Below are 23332 nucleotides of genomic sequence, written 5' to 3' on the forward strand. Positions count from 1 at the left end.
AAATCGAACCCTAGTTTTTTCTCGAGATCAAGAATCCACTCCTTTAGGCTTGTAGATGTTCGCTCCCTGATCCTTGTGATAACTTCCGATCGTTGAAACGGGCAACGATCGGTGAAAGATCAAAAAGAGAGAGAGTGTGAGTGCTGGTTAGAAAGGGAGAGAGCGAGATATTTCCATTTTTTAATGAGGAAGCAATTGAAAATCTATTTATAGCCCCCTTGACCCAGTCAAATTCATCAACGAAATAGAACCTTCATCAACAAACTACAGAAGGTTGTTCATCGATGAAAGAAGGGTTTCGTTGACGAACCCTAATCCTGATATTTTTGGTCGTTCTGGATCTCTTCGTCAACGATACTCTGAATTTTAGTGACGAACCTCAGAAGGGTCTTTGTCGATGAGAATTGGGACTTCATCGACGAAGCCTGCTACTCCTCTTTAAAATTTTCCTTCCCTATTTTCTTATTAAATTTTTGGGTTCGGGTCTCTACACCTTCGGTCAATTGATGTCAGATTTTTGGGGTTAACTCTTAAAAGACCATAGACTGACCACTAGGACCCTAAAACCTTTACACAAAATGCTATAACTTATTCACACATGGTTGAATAAGTTCAAGGATAAAAGTAGGACTTAGGGCGACCGAAGCAAGAGTGGTAAAAATGGTTCGGGCAACCGAATGTGCAAAGGGTCAATAGTTGACCATGGCCTAGGCGACCAAGCCCAAAATGAACGCACTATTCACGGTCAACCAAACCTAAGGGACGTCACTTTTCACCTTCTCTGGGTGGCCGAACTCTGAGTTCAAATATACCCCCGACGACCAAAGTGTGACGTTTGATAGACTGAATTGATAACCGGGCAACCGAACCTTAAGCGTTTGGAAAATCGCCTTGGCCCAACCACCCGAACCTTCACTCAGGCACCCAAAGTCAGAAAGTAAACTTTTTTTATTGTGTCTATTCGGGTGACCGAATCTCTCAAGTTGCCACATTTTTACCACAGGTAATTAAGGTAATTATGGTTAAAACTTAATTAAACATTTTATAAAATCCCTAATATGTCCCTAATGGTCAAAAATCCTCCCAACTCTATATACACCCCCTCATCACTCAAATTTAATAATAAGATTAGAGAGAAAATTCTCTCAAAATTATTTTTGTTCTTCATTCAATTTTTACTCTATTTTCACTATTCTTTTGAAAAATTCTTTATCAAAAGAGAGCACTCATATTTTGGGCATTTGTCATTCAAGGCATTCACTCTCTCTTTGATCTTAATTTAGAAAAAAAACATTTTTGAGAGTGGTTTTATTGTTTCTCCCACATATCTCAATTGATAAACATTTTCTGGAGTAAAACATTCGTACTTGTGGTTCTTGCACATTCATTGCAAGAATTCAAGCTCATTTAGGCTTTATTACAAAATCCTTTGTGAGCTTGAACCCTAAATCTACTGCACTTTATTTCTTATATATATATATATATATATATATATTTATCTTGGCTTATTTGAAAACAAAATCTTATTTTCTCCTATTATTCTTTGAAATATATTTTTGGGAGAAAAGTTTTGTTTTGGTTATATATTTGAAGTGTTGTTTTATATGCATCTAACTCAAAGATTGCATAAGGTATTTTTGAGAAAATCACATACTCACTTGAGCTTATATTTCATATCATGTGAGAGTGTATTTGAGCTTCATATTGTACACATCAGCTTGTATTAGAAGCATTTGTTTGTACAAAAATTATTGATTATCTATTGAATTCTCGACAGGTTGTCAGAAGAGGGAGACTAGCCCTATGAATATTCCCGGACTGGTTCAGATCCGGTTAAGAGAACTAGGTGCATCATCCTGTAAAGTGTTGTATTAGGTGTGGCTCCACCTGCAAGTGAGCAACCATAGTGGAATCATCTTACTTGTTAGCTTGAGGCGGGGACGTAGGCAGTATTGACTGAACCCTAATAACATATCTGGTGCAACTTTAATTTTCTGCACTTTCAATTTCAGCACATGTATGTTCTATGTTTGATTTATTATATGTAGTACATGTGTTTGATTGTTTGAATTTTTGATTGAGTTTATGATTATATAGAAAGATCCTAGGCTTGTGTAATTTGTTTGTAGAATTTGAATTGACCTAGGAGAAAAATTTTAAATTTCCAATTTACCCCCCTCTTGGGAATACACCAAAGTCAACAGGGGGTAAGGGGAGCTCGTTATAGGTGGAAGCTAATTGCTTAATATAATTGTTTTTATCTTTGGTTATTAATTTTTCTGCCATGAACAAACTTTTATACTCCTTGTGAATATGTATAGTTTTTCCAATATTGTATAAGTTATTGTCTGATTTGAACACATGCTTTGTATGCAACATACATGTATACACAAATTCTAAAAAGGCGCATGGAATAAATTAATATATGAAGAAATTGTTTGCGATGCATAATCAGGGTCAACATTGAATTGGAAAAATCGACGAGTAAGATAGAAGAGGTGTCCACTGCAACATGGAAATGGTTTTATAGGAGACATACACATTAGTAGTTCAAATTTCATTTTTCTACAATGCCAAAAATGCAACATTATTGAATAATCCATACAAGTGCTTCAATATATTCATTCTTGAGGCTAGGCAAAGGACCATTCTAGCCATGTTGGATGAATTTTGACCTAGATTCATTTATGTATGTATAACTTAAGAAGGCTAGAAAAAATCTCATACATACTCCATAACCATAAATGGTTTTTGGTTTGGTTGGTATTAACAGTTTGTGATGGACCTGAGAACATGTTTCATTCATGTAGAAAATGGGCATAACAGCCATGCATGCAATTGCTTGCTTATATCATAGTAATAAGAAGATAGTGACATATATGATGATAAGTATTGTGAAATAAGACACATATGAGGATTTATGGACAGATGATTAATCCTATAAATGAGAGCTATTTAATATTATTTGTTTCTGCCACAAGGTAGTAGGTCTAGAAAATGAAGAAGACATAAAATGAGGAGGAAAGATGCTTTGAAATCAAAGAATTCCAACCTTGAGGAAACCTCTATAAATTTGTTAAAAATGACCTGCCCAAAATGTTGATAACAAGGGTGAAGTAGAAGGTTTTGTGGTGCATAAAGGGGTGGAGGGATTGATTTCAAATTAGGAGGAAGTGAGGTACTTGAGTCCGATGATGCTATGCCATTAAAAATTACGGAAAAAAACTAGATTAAAGGCAAAAGCTATGTGTAAATGAGAAATAAAAATAAAAATAAAAATAAATTCAAGGAAAAATATTATCACTGGTTAACAATTACAAATCTTTTGTCCAAAAAACAAAATGTATAAAAAATAAAAATGGTCTTTTAATACAATGAAAAGATTTCAAAATTTAGGTTAATTACTAGAGATATATCTTTAACAAACATTTCTATACAGAGAGAGAGAGAGAGAGAGAGAGAGAGAGAGAGAGAGAGAGAGAGAGAGAGAGAGAGAGCAGGGGATGAGGGTAAATGTGTTGTAAGTTTGAGACATTAGTGCTATTGTTATCAGATTTTAAACTTTTTTTTCTAAATAATATTTATATTAGGGTAATGTTGCAACAAAAAATCGAATGACCTTCACTATGCCTAATCACGACCACCTGAAAAGAGATAGATAAGTAAGGCTTGGAGGACTCGGGGTGTACTCCGGGGGATTTCTCCAACGCCTAAGTCAGGGATTGGCTTAAGAGGTTTTTTATCCAATAGTAAAGTAGAGTTTAGAATGAGATTTTATTCGTCCATCAATTTTCTTACTTGACTTCTTTAACGTGAGCAAAGCGCTATTGACGTGCTTGAACGTAAAAAACTTGTACCCTTTACTTTTCCCGGTGACCTTGCTAAGGATCCCGACGGCTTCTTTGAGGTCACCATAGGTGAGAAGAGATTGTGGAGGTTCTTGATGGTAGTGTCCCATACAAGGCCACGAATGAAGAGTTTGCGCTGGGTAGGGTCCTGATCGGTGATGGATCGAACATCGTCGAGTACGTCTAGGTGTTGGATGGCGGCATTTTGGACGATCTCAATCGAGCCAATGCATCGACCTTCAATTATTTGATGTAGTCATGATTAAGGATTGAAAGAGAAAACCTCTTAAGAAGTTCCCATAGACGGCGCCAACTGTTGCAGCAAAAAATCAAACGACCTTCACGATCCCTGATCACGACCACCTGAAAAGACAGATCATCCTTGGGTCAAACTCAATCACTATAAATGGGGATTCAGAGAAGAGGTTAAGGGATCTCATTCTAAACTCTACTTTACTGTTGCATAAAAAACCTCCAAAACCAATTCCTGACTTAGGAAACGTAGAGATCCCTCGGAGTACACCTTGGGTCCTCCAAGCCTTGCTTATTTATCTCTTTTCAAGTGGTCGTGATCAGGGATCGTGAAGGTCATTCGATTTTTTGCTGCAACAGGTAGCAATTTTTAAAATTTTTTGATTTTTTTTTGTTATTTTTGCAACTAACTATGTTTATAAATATTAGTTAACGACACTTAGTTTATTTTTCTAATTTGCATATTTAGTATGTATTATAAAATAAATTTAAAAGTAAATTATTTAGAATATAATTATAATATCGAATAAGATTCTTTTCTTGGCCACTATTAATGACATTATTAAGTTAAAAGTTATTTATATATAATCAGAAAGAATAAACGTGATTCACTAGAATTGCCCATCCATAATCTGTCAACAACCACCAAGAATTCGTTATAACTAGAAACAAAACCTCTGAACCAGAGAACCACTACACCATAACTGTTACGCCCCGAACCCAGAAATGGGACCCAGGGGTGAATTAGCAACCTAACCTGTCACTGTATCATACAAATAACAACGATACAGCATAATGAATGAGGGTCCGACCTTGTGGGGTTACAAGGCACCCTATATGCATCCATACACAAATTATATACACAGCAAAAAAAAGTCATTCTATACATGTACTGTATGTACCATTCCAGAGCCTATACAAAATAAAACGGAGTCCAGGCTCCATACATACATACAAAATCGTACATCCAGGTGCCAACATACCCCAAAACGACAAGCCGCAAAACCAAGGTCCTAGCACTCACCTAAGCACTACCTGCAGTACAACGACCACTATGCTTCCAACTATAGGACGCTAGTTCCGGTTACTCGACCTATAAAAATGTATGTACAACAGGGGTGAGACACATCTTAGTAAGGCAAACACAAGTTATATTAGTGTGCGACATTCGAGTGTTATCATGACAGCAAATAAACACAGTTAATGCAATTCCAATATTCTCACAATACAGTTCCAGTGCAGTGCATACACGCACACACATGCATATGCACGCCCATGATCTACACGGTGTCATCACACCCCTTAGCCCGAAGTCGGTTCACAACATATGGCGTTGGCCCGTAGCTAACCTGCGAATACGGCGCCACCGACACATGACTAGCCCCAGACTCCCATGGCATCGTACCGGCGCTAACTGGTGGATCCACACCCTTCGATGATTAACCAGTATAGGCTCATGCCCTCGGATATAGAGCCGAACACTCTTGCCAACATGGTAGGCGATAAACACACGTCCTCGGATATAGAGCCAGACACTCTTTCAGTACCTGTAACAATTCGGAACCGAGTTCCTATTGCATTTCAAAATAACACATTCATGCATGCTCATATAACCAAACATACCACACCCATTTGGTAATCCGAAAATCATGTTTTCCAATCATATACAGTTTAAAACAAAGTCAAGGCATGACCATCCCTAATACATAGTATAAATCACAATATACCAATGGTTTTCAACAAAACCAGGGATGCAACCCAATACCCCATTTTTCCTAAAATTGTAATATGAAAAACCCATAATTTTACCCATCAGATTTAAAACACACACAAGACCGTAGACCATAATTCGACTGAGTCCGATTTCAAAAATAACTAATATAAATTGTATTCTCTTACCTTTCTCTCAAAAGACCGATCTCAAACTCTACGGCTCCTAAATAGCGAACTGAGTTATCAAAATCTACAAAACACAGTACAGAATATACTCATAACTCCATCCTCTACCAAACTACCGGATTAGAAAAGAAAACTAAGCCTTACCTTGATTTTAATCCGAAACCCGTAAATGGCCAAAACGGGATTCTGATCCGTAGGTTTTGTAGAGAATCCTTCCATGATCCTTATGGTGACGTCAGATCTACGATTCCAGCGACGAACGATGAAGAATTCTAGAGAGAGAGAGTGCCCTTCGAGTTCTAGAGAGAGAGGGAGAGAGGATAATTTGATTTCTTAGCTTAGAAGCAAAAGAATGGATATTTATAGCCCTTTGACTCGGGCGTCCTCATCGACGAGGCCATACAGTCAACTCGTCAACGAGACGGTGACCTTGTCAACAAGCCTGAGATCTCTGGTTTTCCGAAATTTCTCTGCTTCTTCTCGTCGATGAGCCTCTGAACTTCGCCGACGAGCATAACAAAGCCTTCGTCGACGAAATCTAGCTTCATCGACGAAGTCTACTCAAATTCCAATTTTACTCTTCTCTTATTTAATTAAACCCATATTTCACGGTTCAGGTTCTTACAATAACTCCACAGAAATTCCCGACACCTTCAACAGATCTGCCAAACAACAATTTAGAGCCCACCGAAAATCACCGACAGCACCACCGATCACCTAAAGAAACTGCTGCTACCCATAACTCTCTGTTGCTAGCCACAAAAAAACAAATTATCAAGAAATAAAGAAACCTAGAATTTAGCCAAGCCGAGAGATAATTATGAAAATAATTTGGGTCTCTGATGATGATTCATGCGTGCTAACAGATAGTCAATACATTTTTAATTAATTAAAAAGGAAGGAAAGTGCAAATATAAAAAAATGTATTGACTATCTGTTAGCACGCATGAATCATCATCAAAAAAATGTTTTTTAAAATTTTTTCATTTACATTTCAATTTATATATATTTTTTGCATTTTAATTATTTTAATCACGCTTAATTTGTTCAATTTTAATTTTATATTTACCCGATGTTTGTTCTATTATTTTTTTAATAATGATACTTTTAAATTACTTAAAATTACTTAAGAACAAAACCATTTATGATTATTGAATGATGATATAATCAATATTATCTGCTTGTTTAATTAAATCACTTGGGAGCATGCCCAACTAAAAGTTTTATTTATTTTTAAATATTATTATTTTTTGATTTTAATTTTAATAAATATCAAACTGTTTGAATTAAACCCATCAAATTTAGAGATAAGTTAGAGGAAATAAATTATTTTAATCACGTTTAATTCAATAAATCTTGAACTTTATCTCTAGCTAAAGTTTGTTCTATTATTTTTTAATAATGGTACTTTTAAATTACTCAATACTTAAGAACAAAACCATTTGTGATTATTGAATGATGATATAATTACTATTAACTAATTGTTTAATTAAATCCCTTTGAAGTATGCCTAATTGGAAGTTTTTAATTTTATTTATAAACTTATTTTCTGATTTTGATTTTCACAGATATCAAACCGCTTGAACTGGACACATCAAATTAAGAGACAAGTTAGCGGAAACAAACAGTCCCTGACACCAAATACCCACGTACACATTTGGGGCAGCCCGTAATCGGTAATCCGGTATATGGATCGGGTCCCTTTTTACCATGTAAATGAGAGTAAAAATATATCTTGGGGGGCTACTCTCTCTCTCTCTCTCCCTCCCTCCTCCGCCTCCTCCTCCTTTTTATTGTTTTAGTCTCCGATCTGAAAAATCATCAGTCGTTCGCCGTCCCTTCAGCAGGGAGAGAGATCCTTCCCGCCCTAAATCTCTTGCGATCCTCTCGAAACCTGTGAGGTTTCGATCGCTTCTTTCTTTCTTTCTCCCCTATTTCTCTCTGCCTAGGGTTTCGACAGACACGGCAAACTCATTTGTTTCGAGGCAAGTCATTTCTATGCGAATTATAGGTTTTTTTTTTTTTTTTGTACAGCGCTGAGAATAAATGTTCTGTTTGTTTTCCGAGATAAGAAGGGGAGCAAGAAGAGAAGACTAGGAAAATCTTGGAACTGTAACTTTACGCTGGATCTTATTCTTTATCCCGTGGTTTTCAAGTTTTCATTGTTTGCCTAGGTTTTCGCAGCAAACAAAAGGAGAACTGGGAGTTCTATTTTTTGGGGACTTTGCGTAGCCAGATTTAGGGTTGTTTTTTTAGCTTAATTCCTTAGGAACTAAAGTTTATCTAAAAAAATTCATTGGGAATGGAAATTTAAAAGTTTTTTTTTTTGTTAATTTTCTTTGTAACACTATTTTAATTTCATCATAGAGTTGTAAGGGTAAGAGTACGCTGTTGGCTCTCTTTATTGGACATGCGTTGTTAGTGAGTGGATCATTTAATTTTTCATGGTATCAGTTATGCTTTGAGAATTGGATAAAGTGTTAAATCAGTGATTGATACTGCTGGATTGAAGAATCAAATCTGAATTTGCAGTTCTGATCCCTTATTGAGCTTGCAGACTTTATTTTCCCCTTCTTCTCTCTTCGTAGTTTTAAAAAATTTAAAACAGTTAAAAGATTCGAGGAAGCTATATTAAAATGATAAGGTCCTGCTAAAAATACAGACATGTACTGTTGGCACTGATTAATCATTACTCTTTCTCTTGGTAGCCTAATTTTAACAAAAATATTTTGAATTTCCTGGCTTGTTTCAGTGAGGCATTTCAAGCTTCTGAAAGCTGTTTTTGATTTGTGTTGATGGTACTATGGTAGTACCAAACACCATAAAAATAGGATAAATAATGGTAAATGTTTTGTAGATTTTTTTATTTTTTAACAATATAAAACATTTGTCATTGAGTTAAATGTAGCTTTAGTGAAGGAATGATGAAATAAAGCAGAGGTCAAATAATCATGCAGAAGCTTTGATTTGGCAGAGTTTACTAACTATTTTGGGAAGTCATATGTATAATAGTTGAGTTGATAAATGGGTTATAAGTGATATGAGAGAATTGCAAGTAGAATGAAAATTTGATAGAAGTAGAATCATTAAGCAGTGAAGGTCATTGCCTATTAAAAAGAACTATTGAAGATTGTTTATTGGTAAATTTCATAGTGCAACATACTTGCTGCTTAGACACGCTTTTTTCTCACAGAGAGAGAGAGAGAGATGATGATAATGTTCCCCATTTATCATGCAACTAGAGTGAGGTAGATGAATTTAGGTTTTGTTGACTAGTTAATCAAACGGGGGAAATTTATATTAGCTTGCTTTATGAACTATGTGTTGGAAGCAAATGTGTTCATGAAACGAGTGGGATTAATGTTCATCAATGAAATTGTTTGTGAAATCCTATGCCCACAGAAATAATATGGAGATTGTTATCCATCAAAAAAGAAAGAAAGAAAAAAAAAAAAAAGAGAATTGGTGATGATGTTTATACCCTAAAATTGAAGGAGCAATATATTTGTGCTTACGTCATTGCATGCATCTATGTGTGCATGTGAGTGAATGCCGGGGGGGGGGGGGGGGTGTCGGGCGGGACGGGAAAGAGATTCATGATATTGATTTTGCCCATGTAATTGGAGTAAGGTGGGTGAATTGATGTATGTGATTAGGCATTCCATCAAATGACAGGAAAATTTTTATTGGCATGCTTTATAGAATTATCTTTGGAAAAGTGTTTACAAAGTGAGAGACTAAAAAATGTTGTGATAGAAGTTGATTTCATTTTAGAAATAAAGTGGGATGGAGTGATGAGGGTTGTGTAGGAAAATAATCCACTGCTCTTTGCAAATCTAAAGCTGAGTAATTTTCTTTGAAGGCTCTTTGATTTCTTTCTTTCCAAGCACGCCAAAAAATGACAAGAGGATGACAGTCAAAGCCTTTTGCTTCTCCTTGGTGGCTCTGATGCCTTTACAAGACCAAATCCCCCCTCCCACGGAATTTGCAGTAACCTATTGATATCTATTCAAGGACAGAAGCCATGTTCCACAAATTTCTTGTCTAGGGGCAGTGGAGAACAATGTGGTTGACTGATTCTGCATCTACCATACAAAGAAATCATCTCTTTGTAACTGTAAGCCCCCTTATTTCCATGTATAGACTCCCAAATTGAAAAAGGCAACCAAAGGGGCTGCTGCCCTCCAAATAAGAATCCAAGGATAGTTGTTGCAATTTATCCCTATCAGAGAGAGCTTCTTGTAGAAAGATCTAACAGTGAAAACACCATTTCTGTCCAAAGCACATTTTGGTTTGTAGGGGATGTTTTGGTACCAGAAATTATAGAGATGTATGGAAGTCAAATGGTGCATGAAGTTCCCAATCTTTCACATTCCTAGTAAAAGGAATATTCCAAAAAAATCCATTGATCAGTGATTTGGAGATGATGACTGATGAGGGTATCTTTGTCACAAGAAAAACTGTAAATGGAAGGAAAGGCAGCTCTAAATTTACCGTTGTCTTGCCATATGTCATTCTAGAAGTAAACATTGGCCCCATTCCCCACTTGAAAACTCACATATTGGAAAAAAAGGATTCAATCCTTCCCTAATGAATTTCCAAACTCTTACTTCATAGGGTCCCCTACTATTGTGTGTTATCCAAGCGTTTTGCATTAGTTCATATTTAGAAGCTATGGTTTCCCACCAAAAGTGGTCTTTCTCCTTCATATACCTCCACAACCATTTCCCAAGAGGACTTTATTTGATGTGAGGAGGGATTTCAGCCCCAAACCTCCTGAACATATGGCTTGTTTAACCACTTCCCATATAATAAGGTGATATTTAAACCCTTTACTTACCCATGTTTTTCCACTTGTCTCTACCCTTGCCATGGTACATAATTTGGTGTGATGTGTTGCACTACATCATGGCTAGTTGCAAGTATGGCATGCCGACCCTTGGATGGAAAACTATTGTTGAAGATAGTGGTAGCAACTTAGTTTGAGATTTGCATTTTGGCCTGGAAATTTCTTGTTTGCAAGATGCGGGAATTACAAGTTAGACGAGAAATCATTAAAGAAAGGTGGAGGAAGTTGAGGAATGGCAACGGTGGAAGTATTTGGGTAACTGACCTGTCTTTACTCTCTTAGAACTGATTTGTGAAGGTTACAATTGGAAAATGTGGGGTTTGGGTATAACACCTTAAAGCTGATTTCATGGGTGCTTTTGGGGTTAGGTTAAAGACTTCTGACAATACCTGTTCCTTTAGTGATAATTGTCGCAATTTGGGGTTTCTATAATAATTACTTGCTGTTCTTCTCTTTCTGAACGATAAACTCACACCAAAAGCAGCATTTAATAGTCTCTACCATAACACTGCAAGCCTCATTAGTGATCTTTGATTCTTTGTGCTTAAATAATGTATCACTCTCTCTCAATATTTGGTAACTTAAATCGTAAGAAAGATTGCTTGTTATATCGAGCATATTCTCATAATATTGTTAATTTAATATGGTTTATTTAACATAATTGTAAGGACTAAGAAAATGTGAGTTGAGTTGAGGAAAGGCACTTTGATTCCAATATACTGTAATGAGGGCTATATCAAAAAATGTAATGATTATTGTAGAACTAAATTTTTGGGTCATATGACGAAACATTGGGAAAGAGCAATTGAACAAATGCTACTGTTAGAAGTGAGGATATAGTAGATTAGTTAGGTTTTATGCCCAAGAGATCAATCACTGAAGCTATATATCAATTATGAAGATTGATGGAAAAGTTCAGCAAAAAGAAGGGGGCTTGCATATGGTTTATATTGTCATGGAGAAATCTTATGTTATGATAGATGTGTACAGAAGTCTTCTACTGGGTTCTAGAAAAAAATAGTTAAAAGGTGATAATGACGCTAGTGATAGGAATAAGATCATAGTGGGAGAGTTTAGGGAATTTCGACTCACAATTGATGTACACTGAGTCCTTATTTTTTTTGCTTCAGTTATGGATGAAATTACAAGAGTCTCAAAATGATTATTTATGGTATATCATATATGCCGTCTTCAGTTTGCACAGCTTGTTGTATTGTTTGATGAAACTTCAGTGGAGTAGAATGAAATTTGGAATTTAAGATGTTTTAAGATTACTAGAAGTAAGACAGAATACTCCACATGTAGGTTTAGTCATTCAAGGTGTAATGTAGAAAATATTGAATTGATGATCCAGAAATTTCAAGTAGCTGAGCATGAGCATTTTGATACCTTGGATCTGTTATGCAAGCTGAGGTAGGAATTGAAGATGATGTAGTCCATAAGGATAAAGCTGCTTGGGTAAAATGGCGAACTGCTTCAAGTGTATAGTAAATAACTTTAAATTAAAAGGGAACTTCTATAGTGTGACCATAAGACCACCTGTGCTGTATGGATAGGAACATTGGCAATTAAGAAGCAGCATGTCTAATAGTAAGAGGTGAAAAAAGAAAATGCCAAGATGGATGATTTGTATGACTCTAAACACAAAATAAGGAGTGGACAAGTGGTGAGCTAAGCATGGCACAATTTAAAATGAAGGAAGGATGGTTAAATGTTTAGGCACTTCCAACGGTTGACCAAATAAGGATCCAGTTGAGGGGGGGTTTGTTTTGGTTGTTATTAGAGGTAGTAGGAGGGGTAGAGCTAGAATAACTTGGATTAAGGATCTGAATGCACTTAGGACTTACTGCAATTCAACTATGAGGAGCTCTAGATTATTTGGAACAAAAGAGTAGCTGACTCCAACCAGTGGGACTTAATGCTCGGTTGTTGTCTCTTGTCACCTTGTCACCACCTATCATATAGATATCTTTTTTCTTAACTTGATAATTTTCTTTTGTTTGGAATAAAAATATTGTAAATTAGATACTTGATTATGTAGGTTGGACAGCTCAGTCATTGATTAAACAGGCGAGATATGTTGGGAGGGGGTTGGGGGTGTTATACAAATGGGGATGGGATTTTTGGAAGAGATCCATCATGGCTTAGGGAGAGAAATGGGATGAGACTTTCCTATTAGTGGCAGGCTTGGGAGGAGGCAATCCCTTCCCAAACAAACTTGCTCTGTTGACATCCTTGGGGAAGCTTAACATTACACATCTTATTGGCTCTATTTTTAGAAATCTTCTTTGGAGAAAGGGTTCCCATGCTGTCTGTTGGTATTGCTTGTGTAAGAATGACGGCGAAACATGAATGAGCTATTGCTTTTGTGTTAATGTGGTGAGGAGGATATAAGAGTAAGGATTTTCACTTTTTGGTCTCTATTGGGTATGGTGAGGACATTTTTGGATGTTATGACATGTTGAGTGTGCATTTTAGAAGGGGATGATGCTATGTGGTTTGGCTTACTGCCTTTCTGTGCTCAGTGATTTCTTTGGTATAATAATAATCTTTTGCTATAGGAAAATATAGTAATTATCTTCAACAGGAAAGAGGATTCTTGGGAAGGCTGTAGGGGAACTTCATGTCAACATTGTTGCATTGGATCTCCATTCACACATTCATTTATTCTGTTGGTTTTTTGTGGATTTTCTTGATGTTCTAACAGTTAGATCTTTATTTTGTATTTTTCTATTCCATTAAATTGTTTTATTTTTGCCTGCGGTGGTGTGACTTTTGTAGCCATCGTGAAGGGTATGCCCTTCCTGATGTTTTATTACAGTATTTACTTATATAAAACAGGAGTTTAGGTCCATGGGTTTAATGTAAACAATGTTTGGGACTGTTGCACCTAAATTAAAAGAATTCTTACATTTAAAACAGATTAGTTTTTATTGGCTATTTACTAGTTAAACCAAAAAATCACCTGCATTTAGGACCTCATTGTGTCCCTAGTTGTTTCATATTGGCTTACCCAGTTATTCTAGTCCTGGGTGTACGCTTTACAGCTTGTCTGGTTCCTGTGCCATTTTATATATCAAAATGTTCTGTGTCAATCAAATTGTATGATTTTCTTCTCTTCAGCTATGCTGTCTCTCTCTCTCTCTACTGTCATACTCTTGGAGTGTTGATTTATGTTATATCATACAAGCCATAATTTGGTTTTAACTTTTTTTTTTTTTTTTTTGAGATGCTTAACACATGCAAGTCGAACGTTGTTTTCAGGGAGCTATTGCAATCTACACCATGGATTTTGTTTTATGGATGAAATAAACAATATTTTTATTTATGCACATTGTTGTTTTTATGTATGGCTGAACTTTAAAATATTCTTTTTCAATTTATGCTCATTTTCTGTGCACTGTCCATTATGGATGGAATTATGGTTCTCTCTCTCTCTCTCTCTGTTCCAGGACCTGGTAAAACTGTTTGGATGACCTTTCAGCTAGAATTGAACCATGACTTCAAGTATGTTGACTGGGGAAAGAAGGTATTTTTTTTCTTCAATTATGTATTTTATTTCTTTACTATTATTTTTTGTTTTGCCAACTAAGGTCCGTTGCATGTCAGATAATAGATATGTACTATTAATGCTTTTTCCACTCGCCTACATGCTGTGCACATGATTACAAATTCAAGAAGTTGAGGTTCATCTAATATCAGAATGATTCAGAATTTGGTTGATAGTTGTGCGTAATCTGGAGAATTTTCTGGCAATTTGACATTAATGAAAGGAAATCATATTCATTAACTTTTCATTTTCCATAATATAAATGAAAGCAAAACATAAACCTTTTATTGAGAAGAATATGTTATATTAGAATAACGTGGAATAGTTTGAGAAGTTCTGTAATTGATTTGAGAAGCATTAACAACAGCCTTATACTTGATTAACCGTGGGAGTTGCTCAATGCATTCTGAATTCTGATATCATGTTTGATGATAAGGTTGGGAATATTCTGATATCCAGGTAATAGTTTATCAAATTTTCTATTATTAAATTTGTCTAACATAGAACTTCTGCAAATGCTGAAACTCCACATCATTTATATATGTTTTGAACTGCTAAAACAGATTAAAGAGGAAGCTCTATGAGGTTTGGTTTTATTCTTATATATATTTTAAAATAAATGAGGGAACACTGAGTACCATATAGCCTCTGCACAAAATTATGGGAGATTGTTTAGAAATTAATTATTTAAATTATGAATTAATAATAAAAATTTCGATTGAACAAATGTGAAATGATACAAAACTGAAAGAGTGCACTCTTGTTTTCATTTTTAGTTGATTTTAATGAAAAAAAGATAAAAAGGGTGTCCCTTGCAAGGGTAGGGCTGTAGGGGCGGTTCATCATGATATACACAAACTTACCCTTGCTTTTATGCAGAGAGGCTGTTCTGTTGAACTCGAACCTGTGATCAATAGGTCACACAGGAGTAACCTTACCGTTGATCCAAGGCCAGCCTCCATTATAATGAAAAATAGATAATGTATAAAAAATTAGAATACAAATGTTATGTGGCTTTGACAAAAAGCAGGAAAATCTTTTTCTAGAAATTATAAATTAATATTTGTTAAATTCTAATTGTAATATGCTCCTTTTACAAGGAAAAAGAACATCTCCTGACTATGCTCTTGATGCTCCTCCCTGCACCTTGCTGACCCCTCCTCCTTTGTTTGCTGCGATGGGCCCTTCCTTCCATGACGACAGGAGGCATCCTTAATCCAGAAGATCCATGTACTTCTTCTCCTCTCCTCGTCCTTTCCCTTGCCTTCTCCTTTTCTTGTAACCAAAAACCCAAACCCTCTGCAATATGCTCTCCCTTGGGCTGCTTTGGCTTTCATTCCCTATGACTTTGGGGGATCCCCCACGCTCACCCTCACCATCCTGCCTTCTTCCATGGCTGACACGAGGCTCTTGGTGTGGATTGAGAGGCAGACCTTCATTGAAGGGGAGGAAATTGATATCCTGAGACTCATGGAGCTTCATGAATTGTTGTTGCACTTCCATCTTTCTAGATTTGGAAGAGCTTGCTTGGTTCCTTCGAGCCTAGGAAGATTTCTGGAGTTCTAGAAGAGGCCCCCTGCTCATTCTCGTGGTTTCATAAAATGCAGAGCAAGGAGAAAACCCTTTCCCTTCTCCTAAAGTTGAACAAGCATGGCAGGTTCATCTCCCTTTTGGAATCCAACAGCAGAGGCTGGAGACATTTGATCTTCCTGGAGGGTTTCGATTCAAAGGGGTGGCTCAAAATCTAAAATGCTGTCCCATGTTTCCCTCCTCAAGCTGGGAGGTTTTGAAGGCCTCAGCTCTGTTGCAGCTCCTGGGACCTTGTTGAAGCCAGTAACAGCCAGGACTTGTACCCACTGTGCCTGTCCTTGCTGCGGAGAACCCTTTCTACTGATCCCGAAAACTGACCAGCTGTAAGAATTTCTTGGGGTGGGGGAAGTCGTCTTGTCTTGCACAGTCTTTTGTGAGCATTTTTGAGAAGAACAGTGTAGGCCTGGGCAAACCTAAACTCTTCTCCTCCTTTGTTGAGCTTGGGACAGAACTGAAGGTGGGCAAAGGCAGTCTGTTTGAGGGGCTCTTCCCCTTGGCCTCCCTCCCCCTAAAACTTCCCCAGCAACCAAATCTAATGCTTTCATCCCCTTTACTTCCCACAAAGGCACCTCCGTGTCAGCTGAGAAGACTTCAATCTTGTGGAAAAGCCCTGAGATTGAGCCCCGCTCTCCGGTCTTTGCTTCTAGCGATACTGAGAAGGAACCAGATTCAGGGCCTCCATTTTTGCAGGCTGGTGCCACTGTTTTAACCTTAATTTCGGTTCCTTCAAACCCCATGGAGGCCCTACAAACCAGCCCCAATCTGGCCATTACCCAGGGCACCCCCAACTTTGAAATGTTGACTGGATTAGACCCAGAAAGCGTACTTTTTAAGGAGCAGGTCTCCGAGTGGGTGTTATGGAAAATGAAAATGATCAGTGAAGCCATTGGCGTGTCTTTCGATGGCTTTGAAGACAGGGTTTTGAAATTGTTTGAAGAGATTGAGAAGAAGAGAAGAGAGGGGCTCAATTTAGCTCCAAAAAACCTATAGGCAGTAACAAGAAACCGGACATGAACAGGGAACTGAAACTCTTGGAATGTACGGTAAATTATGATTAATTGGGTGGATGCCTAGATTTGGTCTAGGCAAGTAGTAGTCGGATGTGCATTACTAAATTATGTTAAGAAAGCTCATTTCCTGAAATTTGAGGGGATTAAATGACAAAGACAGAAGGAGCCTGATCAAATCCTTTCTTAAAGAACGGAGAGGTGACATTGTCTACTTGCAGGAACTAAAGTGGAAAATATGGATCGTGAATTGTGGATGGATCTCTCTTGGTGCTGTGGGCAAAGCAAGGGGCATCCTTGTTTTGTGGAATCTCATTGTGGTGGAGATGATCGATCATTCCATGACTCACGCTTGTTTAAAAATCTACATGATAATTTTCTATGGGTTCTCACTGGGGTCTATGGCCCAGGCAAAGGACCTCATTGAAATTTGTTTTGAACTAAGCTCTTGGAGATTAAAAGTCGATGGGATGCACCTTTGGTTATTGGAGAAGACTTCAACATGGTGTTGTACCCCATGAAAGAAGTGGGGGCGGAGCGGAGAACAATTGCATGAGAGAGTTCCTGGACTTCACCAATATGAATACCCTCATTGATCTCTCTCTCATTGGTGGTGCTTTAACTTGATCCAACTCTGGGGACCCACCTTCCTTCTTGAGAATTGATAGATTCCTTATCTTACGCCTTCTTTGGTTTGTAGAATAAAATTGAAGTAGGAAAGAAATCGAGGGAAGAATGGAATGAAGATGGGAAAGGAATTTCTTTTGGAATGCAATTACTGCGTTTGGTCACTAACATGAAATTACTGTAGGAATCCAGTTTCAATTTCCTTCCAACGTTTAATATTCTTCAATGACTTCTATAATAGAATAAAAAATAAGTCATCTTTATTAATTAAAAATCCCTAGTACATAGTTACTTAATTTTGTATTATTATTTTTATTTTATAATAGTGATTTTTATTAGTTTTAAAATTGTTTTATATTGTTATTATTATTTTTTATTTTTATACTAATTAATATCCTTAAAATAATAGTAATTATTTTTCCTTTTTATTATTATTTTGGTTTTTTTTTTATTTTTATCTTATCGTAATAATTTTTATTGCCATTGTAATTTTTATTAGTTTTTATTTTTTTCATTATTTTTGTAATAATTATTTTCCTTAAAATAGTAATAATTATTATTTTTGAACTTTTTATTATTATTTTCCATAATTATTATTTTTGCACTTTTTATTATTATGTTACCCTGTATTATTACTATTTTATAGTAATAAATATTACTATCAGTTTTTTATTATTGTTATTGTAATTATTACTAGTTATTATCGTTTTTACAAGAATAATAAAAATTTGTATTATTTTTGTTTTTGTTTTTGTTTTTGTTTGATTATTGGTTTTTTATTATTTCCATAATAGTGATTATTATTAGTGTAATTATTATTGTTTGTTGTTGTTATTACTATTTTATATTATATTTATAATAATTATTTTCCTTAAAATAATAATTATTAGTTTTTCCTTTTTTACTATTATTGTTCTTCTTATTATTTTACAATAATAAATATTATTCCTATCACAATTATTGTTTATTGTTATTATTTTTGCCTTTTTATTATTATTATTGCTCTTCTTGTTATTATTATTTTACAATAATAAATATTATTTTTATTGTAGTTATTATTAGTTGTTAGTATTTTTTATTATTTTTATAATAATAATTATAATTATTATTTTGGTCTTTTTATTATTAATATTGTCCTTCTTGTTATTATTTTATAATAATAAATATTATTTATTGTTTTTGCAATTATCATTAATTGTTATTATTTATATTATAATAGTAATAATAATTCGCATTATTAGCATTTGTTGTTGTTTTTAGCATTTTTTATTATAAAATGAGTTTGATTCCATGGAATAAAAATTGATTTCAGTCTCTCATGACCAGAATACGATTCCATTCTTAATTCTGCAAACCAAACGTAAAAATATGATTGGTTGGAATATGATTTCATTCTTAATTCTACAAACTAAATGCAGGTTTATGATTCCATTCCAAGCCTGATTCCGCAAACCAAATGAGGGGTTAGTGAATTGGGATGCTCACTTTCCTAAAGCCATTGAAGTGCTCCTTCCTAGGCCCATGTTAGATCAGTCTCCTATCTTCATTGGCAGGGGTGGAATCAAATGGGGACCAACCCCATCTCGCTTTGAAAAGATACGGTTAAAGCACAATGGCTTTGGGGACTTCATTAAGCTTTGGTGGTCCATGTGATGGTGTTTCGTCCGATCAGAACACGCGTAGCGAAAGCGCGCACAATCAATCACGAATCACTCAACAATCACTAATGCAAGCACTCAATGATGAAATATACTAAAGAAGCAATCAAACAATAATATAAACAAGCAAAACACAACTAGAACGCACAAGATATACGTGGTTTGGTAATAGCCTACGTCCACGGGAGCAACACTTCAGTATTTACTATGAACAATCTCAAAGCTTACATCTTTGGGTTACAATAGTGTTTTAAGTATAAACCCAATGCCTTTAGAAGAATTCGAGTAAAACTAAACGACATCTATAGTGATCCTCTAGAGGAAAATCCTCCAGATAACCCCAATCTACACGCCCCCGAATTCAAAATTCGTAATTTGTGCTGACTAAATCAGTCGATTGTTTAGGCCAAACAATCGACTGATTAGTGCTAAGAAAATACTCCTGTGTACTGCCTGAAATCGTCGACGATTTGGCCCAATCAGTCGACAGCTTGCCTTAGTGCTGCATACTCTTCTCATGCAATTGTGCCTTGCTTCACGTATCTTTCTTCGGTACATGTGATCCGCTCAGAAGATGAGCCACATCTCCAACAATCTCCACCTTGGCAAATATTCACCACCTTTGAAATCTGAAAGCACAATTGCTGCTCCTAGGCCCTGTAGATTGGATCCGTCTCCCCTCTAGCACTTGGAGATGTTGATCAAGTCCAAGCATTCCGCCGTGACCGACTTTGTCAGCATATCAGCCGCATTGTCAGATGTATGGACCTTTTCAAGAAGAAGTTCCCCTGAAGCAATCAGTTCCCTGACTCTGTGATACTGCACATCAATGTGCTTCGTTGTCGCATGGTACATTTGATTCTTCGTCAACTAAATGACACTCTGACTATCAAACTGCAGCCGAACTCCACCTTGCTGAACACCCAGCTCTCTGACCAATCCCGTAAGCCACAACGCTTCCTTGGTAGTCTCAGCCACTGCCATGTACTCCGACTTGGTAGTAGACAACGCCACGAGCGACTGTACCATAGACCTCCAACAAATGGTTCCCCCAAAAGGGTAAATACGTACCCCGTGGTAGACCTCCTTTCATCTAGGTCTTCTGCGTAGTTAGCATCCATGTACCCCCCCATTGTCGGATCACTCTGTTTTTCTTTGAACTCTATGCCATGCTCGGTTGTACCCCTCAAGTACTTGAGAATCCACTTCATAGCATCTTAGTGCTGTCGACCTGAATTCGAGAAGAACTTGCTGTCCATGCTGACAACATAGCATAGATTAGACACCCCACTGCTCTAACATAGGGGACCCTTGACATATCCCGAACCTCATCGTCCGTACTTGGACATTGGGCGGTAGACAACCTGAAATGACTTGCCAAAGGCGTGTTCACTGGTTTAGCATTGACCATGCTAAATCTCTCCAACACGTTCTCCACATAGCCACCCTGAGATAACCATAGTCTCTTTGCAGCTTCGTCCTTGCGAATCTCCATGCCAAGTATTCTCTTGGTTGCACCCAAGTTTTTCATGTCGAACTCTTTTCCAAGCAGAGTCTTCAACCAATTTACCTCGGTCATGTCTTTAGCAGCAATCAGCATATCATCTACGTATAGCAGTAGAAAAATAAGAGACTTGTCCACAAGTTCTCTCACATAGACGCAACAATTGTACTCACACCCCCTGTAGCCAATCTGGGTCATATAGGCATCAAATCTCTTGTATCACTGCCTTGGAGACTGTTTTTGCTCGTACAGTGACTTGTTCAGTTTGCAGACTAAATGCTCTTATCTAGGTTGATTGAATCCTTTCGACTGTGTCATGTAAATAAGCTCCTCCAGGTCACCATGGGGGAATGCTGTCTTTACGTCCATCTGCTCCAGATGCAGATCATGTTGCGCCACCAGCCCCAACACTACCTTAATGGAAGTGTGCCTGACCACAGGGGAGAAGATTTTATTATAATCTACTCCTTTCCTTTGCGAGTAACCCTTTGCTACCAAGCGAGCCTTTGTGTACTGAGTCTCATTGTCTGTCCTGAGGAATTTTATCTTTCTCTCGATCTGGTTCTCCACTTCAGATTTCCACACTTCGAACTTGGCAAACGTTTCTGACTTGTGACGCATGAAGTAAATCCAGACCTTTCGTGAGTAGTCGTTGATAAAACTCACGAAGTACACATGTCCCTCTCGTGATGAGACTCTCACCGGTCCCCAAACATCGGGATGAATGTAGTCTAACACTCCTTTCGTCTTGTGTGTGGCCGTCATGAACTGAACCTGGTTCGTTTTCCCAAGTACACAGTACTTGCAGAACTCTAGCTTGCATTATTTTGCCCCCTTCAGAAGATCTCTCTTGTGAAGTTCCTGCATCCCACTCTCTCCCATATGCCCTAAATGCATATGCCACAGAATAGTACTGTTAGACTCAGACTCTACAGCTGCAGCTCCACCTACAACCGTAGTACCCAGCAGTGTGTAAATATTACCCGACACTCTCTTCCCCTTCATCACGGTTAGAACTCCCTCGCTCACCTTCATTGCCTTACCTTTGGACTTGTAACTGTACCCGTTGCAATCTAAGGTGCCTAATTAAACTAGATTCTTCCTTAACTCTGGTATGTGCCTCACATCACACAACGTCTCCATCCCGATTACTTTGCACGCAACATCGTTCCCCATCAGAATGGAACTAGAACTGACCAGTCTGTACGTGGTGAACCAGTCCTTATTTGGCGTCATATGATACAAACATGCAGAGTCCAAAATCCAAGAATCCGCGAACTCATCCGACCCCGATGAAACCGAGAGCATATCACTGTCACTGCTCCCTAAATCTCCTTCAACTACATTCATCGTTGTTGACGAACTTTCTTTGTTTTCAGCACCTCCCTTCCTCCTTTATGGACACTCGGTTTTTATGTTCCCTCTTTTGCCGCACTTAAAACACTGCGCGTTGTTCTTCTTCCTGGACTTGGACTGAGCCCTATGGCCGCTCGATCCACTCCGGGAACCACTCCTCCCACGATCTTGATTCCCTTTTGCCACGAGCCTTTCAGCATGTGAACCCTTGTCGCTGGCCTTCTTCCTTTGGTGGAACCCCAGCAGCGCACTCGTAATATCCTCCAACTCTAGAGTTTCTTTTCCCCAAGTTAGAGTCATAACTAGGTTTTCGTACATCGGTGACTTATCTTCCTCCTCGAACCTCACATTGACGCGCTTTAGATCACTAATAATCTAATTGAAAGTGTTGATGTGCTAAGAAAGATTCAAACCCTCCGCCATCTTAAGCCCATAATGCTTTTGCTTAAGTAACAACTTGTTCATTAGCAACTTGGACATGTACAGACTTTCAAGCTTTAACCATATCGCCACCGGCGATTCCTCATCCATGACGTTGTACATAACGTCATCGGCCATACAATGTCAAATTGTGGAAACCGCCTTTGCGTCAAGCTCCTTCCAACTTGCTTCGTTCATGTCGTTCGGCATCTTTTCGTACAAAGCCTTCACCATCCCTTGTTGCACTAGAAGATCTTTCACTCTTTGCTGCCAAACCCCGAAATTACCGTTCCATCGAACTTGTTCACATTGAACTTCATCGAATCTAATACCACTTGTTGGTGTTTTGTCCGATCAGAATATGCGCAACGGAAGCACTCAACAATCACTAATGCAAACACTTAATGATGAAATATACTAAAGAAGCAATCAAACAATAATAAGAACAAGAAAAACACAACTAGAACGCACAAAATATAGGTGGTTCGGCAATAGCTTACGTCCATGGGAGCAGCACTTTGGTTTTCACTATGAACAATGTCAAAGCTTATATCTTTGAATTACAATAGTGTTCAAGTATGAACCCAATTCCTATAGAAGAGTTCTAGTAAAATTAAACTACATCTATAGTTATCCCTTGGAGGAAAATCCTCTAGGTAACCCCAATCTATGCCCCCGAATTCAAAATTCACAATTTGCGCCGACTGAATCAGTCGAATGTTTAGGCCAAACAGTCAACTGTTGGTGCTGAGAAAATACTTCTGCGTATTGC

General features: G+C 37.2%; 1 protein-coding gene across 3 annotated transcripts in view; it reads left to right on the forward strand.

The window, feature by feature from the left end:
* Positions 1-7717: 7717 nt before the first annotated feature.
* LOC131146262 (protein MODIFIER OF SNC1 1) overlaps positions 7718-23332 on the forward strand; it is a 36895-nt gene continuing 21280 nt past the window's right edge. Inside the window, exons 1-2 of one of the 3 annotated variants that reach the window (XR_009134285.1) lie at positions 7718-7984; positions 14301-14377. Coding sequence is in view for 1 of the 3 variants with exons in the window: in XM_058095735.1 (XP_057951718.1) it covers positions 14346-14377 (32 nt within the window). In the remaining 2 variants the exon portion in view is untranslated. Of the gene's footprint in view, positions 7985-9605; positions 11104-14300; positions 14378-23332 lie in introns of those variants that run through there. The other 2 variants (XM_058095735.1, XR_009134286.1) reach the window with 2 other exon arrangements.

Source organism: Malania oleifera, chromosome 13 (genome assembly GCF_029873635.1).
Source record: "Malania oleifera isolate guangnan ecotype guangnan chromosome 13, ASM2987363v1, whole genome shotgun sequence".
NCBI classification, from domain to species: domain Eukaryota; kingdom Viridiplantae; phylum Streptophyta; class Magnoliopsida; order Santalales; family Ximeniaceae; genus Malania; species Malania oleifera.